The following is an 8,368-nucleotide window of genomic DNA, read 5'->3' as shown; positions in this document are numbered from 1 at the left end:
GTCCCTGGCCAGATTTCATTCTATCAGGGCTTTAGCTTTCCTAACCTGATCCCTGGCTGCTCAGCCAATTTCTCTGTATTCCTCCCAGGCTGCCTGTCCTTGCTTCCACCCTCTGTAGGCTTCCTTTTTGTGTTGGGGTTTGTCCAGGAGCTCCTTGTTCATCCATGCAGGCCTCCTGGCGTTTTTGCCTGATTTCCTCTTTGTTGGGATGCATCGCTCCTGAGCTTGGAGGAGGTGATCCTTGAATATTGCCCAGCTTTCTTGGGCCCCTCCTCCCTCCAGGGCTTTGTCCCATGGCACTCTACCAAGCAGATCCCTGAAGAGGCCAAAGTCTGCTCTGCTGAAGTCCAGGGTAGTGAGCTTGCTGTGCGCCCTCCTCAGTGCCCTAAGGATCTTGAACTCCTCTTTTTCGTGATCACTGCAGCCCAGGCTGCCCTTGAGCTTCACATTCCCCACCAGCCCCTCCTTGTTGGTGAGAACAAGGTCCAGCATAGCACCTCTCCTCGTTGGCTCCTCTACCACTTGGAGAAGGAAGTTATTGACGTGTTCCAGGAACCTCCCGGATACTGGAGATATCTGGAGACCTTACACCATAATACAGCAAGGCCTTAATTTGCATGGATGTTAGGCAAACACCCAACAGCTTTACAGGTATTTACTATTAAATTATTGCTTTTTATGAGATATGAAGCAACACTGATCTACATTTTACTGATAAACTATTTTGTTTATACTCATCTGCTTATGCACCAACATTTTCATGTGCATTTTGCTACAGCCAGTATGCAGTCATGCATCCAGGAGCCAAAAATATAGGTTGATTTATATAACTGGGACTCTGTCCTAGAAATAGTGATCATGAAAGACTGGGGTTGTGTTCAGTAGTCACTTATTATGATTTCCCAGTTTCATCCAGCAGCTATAAGGGCTGAGCGAGAGGCTCTTGACTAGGAATGCTCTAACTCCTGCTGGGACGCCTGCCCTAGGACAGACATCACAGCTCAGGAAACCGATAAGCTGAAGCATGCTCAGGGAACGGCCACCAGAACAAATAGAGAAGTGCAAAACATGGCTGCTACTATACAAGAGATCAGCATCAACAATAATTAGGGTGACTGCTAGGCTTATATATATACTATAAAGTTAGATTAAGATATCCTGAAGTAGTATGAAGGAGAAATGGGGAGCCTTTAGGCTGCTTTTAGTCTTGTCTTCCCAACTCTTTAAGGCAAAGATTATAGCTTGTTGACTCTAACATCTCCCTGCACCCCAAAACCTCTGCCAACATAGTTGGCCATACTTGTTTAAAATTTTTAAAAAAATCAAACGAACAAGAAGTATTTCACTTTCAAGCAAACAGCTAAATTAACATTAGCAAAAACTGAAGCCACATTAACACAATGGTGGTGACAAGACGGAAGGAGTGCGTGTGTGTTCACCTATCCTTCTCCAGAAGATGAGATCATCTAGAAAACAGAAGATCTTTCAGCTAGAAATAATACAGAAACACAGACAAAAATATTCTGCACCGAACAAAAGAAGTCAAATTTGAGCAAGAAAGCAGTCACAAGCATGAAAAGATGAGTTTCCGTTTGTATGAGAGCAGCTGCACTGGATGTACTTACTCAAAAATAGTTATAAGTTGTTCACTCGGTGCATTTTTCAATCCAGCGACAATGTTCTGCAACCGGCTCACACTTTGTGTTGCTGAAGCAACAGGAGTGATGACAGCTTCCTTTTCTCGTAGGTATCTTCTTCCAGTCAGTGGAGTTGAAGGTGCAAATGACCTTTTCTGTCAGAGAAAAGTAATAAATAAAATCAGTCAACAGAACTGTTTCAAAAACCTTTCGAATGAGCGTTTCCTGCAAAATCACTCCAAAGATTAAAATGACAACACTAGTACACTACCTGAAGGCTGCCATCAAACCTGTGGTCTCAGAACTGACTAAAAATTAGTTAAAAGTTCTCCCAGGACTCCATAAATACAAAATATAACAAATCTTCAGGCAGACTAAAATTAACTTGAAGTTGTTTTTTTTTAAATAAAATATAGGAAAATGAGACTTTAAATCTTAAAGCCTGTAAATTTTTAAGCTCACTTGAACATTGAAAAATACAGGGCAAGAAAGAGAAAGCATATGCTTCCATTCTGCGTTAGCTGGGTGACACAAGGAGTATGTGGCAGAGCTGCCTAGGAGAGGGTCACAAGAAAACGTTCTTTGGCAAATTCTGTCCTGGTGGACCTAGAGCCTCCCCTTATCCAAAGAAGGATGTAGCACTAAGCAGATGGAGCTGTCTACTGCACTTGCCTATTTGTATCCTGCTTTCTGGAAGTGATGCAATAAAGTATTTGGTTTTGAATTATTAGAACAGACTACATTTTGAAGATACAAGGCAAATAATGAGGAAAGATTAAGCCTGCAGTCAGCATGCATAAATAGCAATGAGGTCATTATTATACTACGGAAACTGAAGCTCAAAATTGATAAACTCATTCCAAACCCCTGTCTTTAATTTGCCTGAATATGAAATACAGTTATATTTGGGAGAAAAAGCTAAGCCATGTGATTAATTTACACCAGCACTAGCATCTTGTAACTTTTTAATTGACATGTAAATCAAACAGCATGTGGTTCTTTCACATAGCCAGCACCTTTTTTTCCCCTTATCCAAGCTTAAAAAGTAATCAATCAAGTGTTTTCCCACATGCCAACTTCATTAAATACATTTTACATTTTTAAACATAGTGAAACATGAACTCTGTTTATAGGCTACTTTTTGTAATGAAGAGTTAGACTTTGGTGGGTTTCGTGTCTTGAATGTTATTTTCCATAGAATAGTACACAAGTTGACTTTTCCTGTCCTAAAAAAGGAAATATCAGGGAAAAAAAATAAATTCATCCAGTGTAAATGTTTCATGGTATTCTTATGGGGTATAAATGAAGTTTGAACAAAACCATAAGACCTATATATTTAGATCTTAACTACTTATTGATCTTTCTTGGATAAAAACAGACTACACACATGAAAGTGCTCTCATCCTGTTTAAGGAATAGTTATTTACTAAACTCCACAGGAAAGATGACATCACCATTTCTCCTTAGCAAGGCAGCATCCACTGAAGCCTGCAAATGGCATTCAGCATCTTCCTCTCAGGAAGAAGTTCAAGAAATTCAGTCACCTCAGTGATTCAAATAGCGTACAAGGATGGAAAAACTTGAAGGAGTACTTCAAGTGAGATCAACATGTTAAATGAATCACCTTTTCAAAATGCTGCTGAAGATGACACTCCACATGAGCTCTTGCTGCTGTTTTCCCTACTGGCATGTCTGCAGGAAACTTTCGAGGAGTGCCAATTTCTTCTTCAGCATCAGCTCCTAGGAAAACTCTCTCGTCGAAGTCACCCACTGTCAGAACGTACTCTTCATACTCTTTATTCAGTGCTTTGCTGAAAGAGAAGCCCAGGTTTTATATCAAAGATTAAACTGCTGAAGAAACAAAAAAGGTGCCAGTGGAGCCAAGGTGCAAAACCAAAACCAACATGTGTTCAAAGCGCTTAATGCTTTCAGCAGCAGTGCTGCTTGTAACCGAAACTTCACTACCCCAAGCAATCTGGCTGCAGTCGTCCCTGCCTTCCTTCGTACTTAAAACCTCCCCTTTTTAAGTAGAAATACTAAGAGAAGTTCACTGCTTCAAATAGATCACAGCAATACCGTTTTATATCTAAATGTGAGTGTTATCTACATTGTTAAAACAATTGAGTCTTTGCTCAAAATTCTCAAAGCAAACTAACAAGTTAAAAACTCACCTTCCAAAAACAAATTATTAGGTATTTTTGGAAAAGGCAAAAAAGCCTTAAAGGGATCCAGAACAAAGCAGCTGCTGTTCATATTTTGCATTTAAATTAGCTTTCAGAAGTGAATTTAAAAAGTTTCTGAAACAACTATACTTGCCTCCCACAGAAACACTCTACCTCTTTTTTGTGGTTTTGCAATTGTTGCTTCTTTTTCTTTTGAGTTCTTCTGTTGCATTCACAGATTTATACACTCAGCTGGAGACTGATAAATGAATCTAAAGACTTCCCTACTCGGGTATAAAATTTGAGGAGTGTATAGAAACACATCCCTGAACTTCAGAGTCAAGGTTTTGATTTGCATTAGATTACTCAAAGGTTACAGTTGGCAGAAAATAAGGGCAAGCACCATAAAACCTGACTTTAAGGAAGAAATTCTGTAGCTGACCCCCTGACATTTCACACATCTCAGATCCAGAAAGCATTTCAGCCAGATAGCAGCTTTGATTGTCAAATAATTAAAAACCATTAGTTACGGTAAGATAAAGAGATTTAGCATTCAAAGGCCTGTATTTTAGAAATGAAACCAAACCCCACGATTAAGAACATAAGCTGTAACTTACTGATTTTCTGTAAAATTGCAAAGATCCAACAGACATTCTCCTTTTAAGATCTAAGAATAAAAAGCAGAAATATCTTGCATAATAAAATCAAAACTGTTCCAACTCTAACAGTGTGAGGGCATGATGGTTTTAGCCAAAAAGGAAATAAGATTTAGGAGCATAACTGGACTTTTTTTTGCCTAGACCAAAGGACTACAATGCCATTAGCAAGACAAACAGATGAGGACAAAGCCCAATTCTATCCAAGCTCTAGATGAACTCACTCTTCAGAAACAGTACTGCTATTTAACACCTGTTCCATTGGCGGGTCAGGGACTGATCTGATGAATGACTACACAGAAGCTTCCACAGAGCTTGGAAAAAAATCCCCAGGATCAAAACCAGACAGAACAGTTTGTACACCTGCAACCTCAACCTCTTCCTTCCAAAGCATTTTGCTGAACTCCAAGACAAGCAGTAGGACCTGCACTATCGTGACAGTTACCCATAAAATTATTTCACAATGAGATTTCTTTTTTGCCTGAAGAAAACATCATCGTCCACAATTCAGTTTCACACTCCCAAGAAAGGAAAGCAAAGATTCCCCACCAACATAAAAAGCCAAAACACAGGGGACCTTACAGCACACATCATTAAAATTGAGTGTAAATTCCGCTCCTGCTAAAATACATACAAAGAAAACCTGACCCAGCCCAAGTTCATTTGCCTATTAGCACACTTTCCTACAGAACCTGCAGGATTTAAATGGTCTCGAGGTCATTCACCTGAGCACCACCATGCATTCTTAAAACTAGTAAGATGTACCTTCCTATCAAATAGTTTTGAAATGTATGGTTTAAAGTAGTGTTCCTTTATTCCTTTTGCTTCTACTAAAAGCCCGTCATGCAGCTCACATAGTGTGGCAATGATGCAAGGAGGATCTTCAGAGGCTTTGATCTCTGTCGCGTGGAAGTCCGCTGGTAAGCCTGAGAACAAGGCGGGACGGGGGGGAGAGAAAAAAGACAACCAACTTTCAACTTCATTTAAAAAGAAACAAGAGAACAAAGCATATTTGATTTTAAATAATCTGTCCCCACCGTACCTTTAAACGATGGATTTAGCAAATCTCTTCTATTTGGACACAAAAGGGCATTTGCAAAAATGAGGTCCAAGCAGCACAGAAGCAAATGATAGGAATTTACTAAATCGTCTCCAATCATACGGAAATTACCTTTAAGAGACAGCATATCACGTCAAGCAACACAAAAGAAGTTCATAACTCAGAACGTATACAAACCATGCAGCTAAAAAAAGCAAGCGTACCCTTAGTGTACACGAAGAGAGTCCAGCAGAAGTTGAAGAGATCTTTAACACCACATGGCACCCGTCTATCAGCGAGGAAAAGGGGGGAGAAGTCAGTCTTCAGTTCCAGGAAGCTGAAGCTTGTTTTACAGTAAGAATTTCATTCCATTTCCTTGCTCAAAGTAACAGTCAGAGCCGTTGTCTATCGTAATGTCACACTAAGGCACAATCTAAGCTACATGTCCTTATTTCAGCTTTCACTAACCGACAGTCTCCTACCTCGCTCCACGGAGCATTTCGCACAGGCTCCCCGACCTTCTGACCCTTTTTTGAGCTAATGGCTGCCTTTGGCCTGTGACCCTGGACACTATTTTGCTGGTGTCACATCTCTTAACAGAATCCTCCCGCAGCTGCAGGCGGTGAGACGCCAAGGGCTTATATAAATTCCAGTGACAGTTTTTCCTAAGTATTTTACTAAAGCATCAGTCATCCCTTCAAAATATGCAACTACAGCTTGTATTACAGCTCATCTGCTGAATCACGTTTGGAGTAGAGATTATCCAAAACCACGGAGCTGGAAGTATCCTTTCTACCTGTAGACGTGGAGCTATGCTGGAGCGTTTTACCAGAACAATTATCCCCCCCGTCACATCCCGAGGACACACGTGAGCTGGCAAAAATACCTTGCACAGACCCAGCTCGGCTCCCTCATCATTAAGTCTACACTCTCACTATAAAAGCCGCACAGTCGGCAGGGAACACGGGCAAGCTCCTTTAATTAAGGCAGAAGTTCTGTGTGCGTATGGAAGACGACACCACCAGTTACTAAGTTTGTGATAAAAATGAGTGCATCCCCTGTAACTTTCTTCCATTTGCGTGTTACCGCTCATCTGGAAATCACACTAAAAATCCAGTAACGCGGACGTCACTGTGGATGCAGTGGCGCTCTGTACGGAGGGATGATGTCACGATACCAACTACCTCAGCCAGTACTTTCCCACGACAAAATATCCCTGTGCTACTTAAGTTATTTCTGCTAATTGTTTTAAGTGTCGGTCTCGCTGTATCCCAGGTTACTCCATCTCGCTGTACCTCTCCCCACCGCACACAAACTTTCTCACTCGGGCCAGTTCCTGCATGTTACAGTGAACTGCGTAAGCAGCCACCGGACGCAAAGCTCTGCTGATACGAGCCGCACCCCATCAAGATTAGGGATGTTTCTGTATTTGCTACATTTCAGAATCAAGGCCACAAAGAGGCCCTATCACTTCAGAACTTTACATAACTTTTTAAAGCACAGATAATGATCTTAATTTTCATAAATCTATATTAGGTATAGCCCTTTCCAGGGAAAAGTTACATTAAATCTCAAAAATACCTCTGTTTCCTGCTTCGCTGTGATTTAGAAGTTTCTTCGTAAGGGTTTTGAAATATATCCAAAAATATTGGTTCAAACTTTTTGAAAATCACAGTTGACACTTCAAAGTTTCTCTCCAGCCTCTCCACTCGCTCTCGGAATTCCTGTGGTAGATTTGACATGTCCATCCACTTCTTCATTTTGCTGAAAAACTGAATTAAGCTTAACAGAAAAAAGAAAAGTCTGCTTTATTTTGAGCTTTAACTAACTTCCTTTATTCTCAATTTTTTAAAAAGCCAAAATGCAACATATTTACTCCTTAATGACTAATTTGATTAATACATAGGTTTATCATTTACTTTGATAGACTCCCAAACTGTATGTATTGTAAGCTTTTCGCCTGTTATCACTTTGGTCTTTCTCCTTGACTCTCTTTAAGGCACAGGCATGGAAACACTAATTTTATTTAAAGGCTGCCAGCATAGCTGTGTCAGCTAGGGGAGGGGTAGAAAGGAAAGAGCACGCGCAGCTCTGCGTGTGTCAAGGGGGAGGCAGGAGAGGCAGCAAAACCACAGACAAGAGTCTATGCCTATCAAAGTTACCTACGCAAAAACCCGTTAATTGTAGGTGTAATTACATTAGCAAACCCCCCTCTGGCACTTCAGCTGAGAACAGGTCTTAAAGCGGAACGAGGAACATTCCGAGCTCTGTCACCTCGGGTCAGAGCTACAGCGGCAAGGGGAGCTGCCTGCCAGAAAGCCCCCGCGGTACGTAAATATTTGTGTGATCGCACACTTCTGTGCTCCCAGAACACCGTACGACACGGCCGTCAACACGACATCTAGCGACTTGGCCTAAGTCCCGAGTCTTATCTGGATTGCTAACAGAACATTCAGAGGTCTTGTTTGCGTTTCAATTAACTACAAAAAGGAGAAGAAATAACCGGCGTGGGTGGAACAACTGCTGATCCGACGTGGGTGGTTTTTCAAAGGCTCAAGTTGAAAATTACGTATTTGCATCTTACTTCCACTTTTAACACCAGAGGGTTTATCGCTTTTATACTGTTACCTCGGGACACGCATTTTGCGGCGCTTGGAGCCGCGAGAAAAGGAGCGGGTACCCGAGCTAGAGCTTTAGCGGAAGCAGCCAGCCAGCCAGCGGGCGGTGCGCGGCGCAGCCGGCAACCAGCAGCCCGGGGGAGCTCACCTCAGCCTGGCGGAGCGCAGGATCCTGGTCAGCGACACGCCGTTCCCCTCCATCAGGCCGCTCCCCACGGTGGGCACCAGGCTCTTGCGGCAGGCGACGTAGAGGGCG

General features: G+C 41.9%; 1 protein-coding gene across 1 annotated transcript in view; it reads right to left on the bottom strand.

The window, feature by feature from the left end:
• Positions 1–8,335, bottom strand: part of RBL1 (RB transcriptional corepressor like 1) — a 28,052-nt gene extending 19,717 nt beyond the window's left edge. Inside the window, exons 1-8 of the mRNA XM_009283252.1 lie at positions 8,261–8,335; positions 7,076–7,276; positions 5,719–5,783; positions 5,498–5,626; positions 5,221–5,381; positions 4,417–4,466; positions 3,262–3,448; positions 1,626–1,792 (exon numbers count right to left, since the gene is read on the bottom strand). Of these exons, the coding sequence (XP_009281527.1) occupies positions 1,626–1,792; positions 3,262–3,448; positions 4,417–4,466; positions 5,221–5,381; positions 5,498–5,626; positions 5,719–5,783; positions 7,076–7,276; positions 8,261–8,313 (1,013 nt within the window). The 5' untranslated portion in view covers positions 8,314–8,335. The remainder of the gene's footprint in view (positions 1–1,625; positions 1,793–3,261; positions 3,449–4,416; positions 4,467–5,220; positions 5,382–5,497; positions 5,627–5,718; positions 5,784–7,075; positions 7,277–8,260) is intronic.
• Between the last annotated feature and the right edge of the window lie 33 nt (positions 8,336–8,368).

This window comes from Aptenodytes forsteri, unplaced genomic scaffold (genome assembly GCF_000699145.1).
Source record: "Aptenodytes forsteri isolate BGI_AS27 unplaced genomic scaffold, ASM69914v1 Scaffold38, whole genome shotgun sequence".
Classification (NCBI taxonomy): domain Eukaryota; kingdom Metazoa; phylum Chordata; class Aves; order Sphenisciformes; family Spheniscidae; genus Aptenodytes; species Aptenodytes forsteri.
Note: the sequence above shows the minus strand (reverse complement) of the source record. Positions and strands in the feature narration are given on the sequence as shown.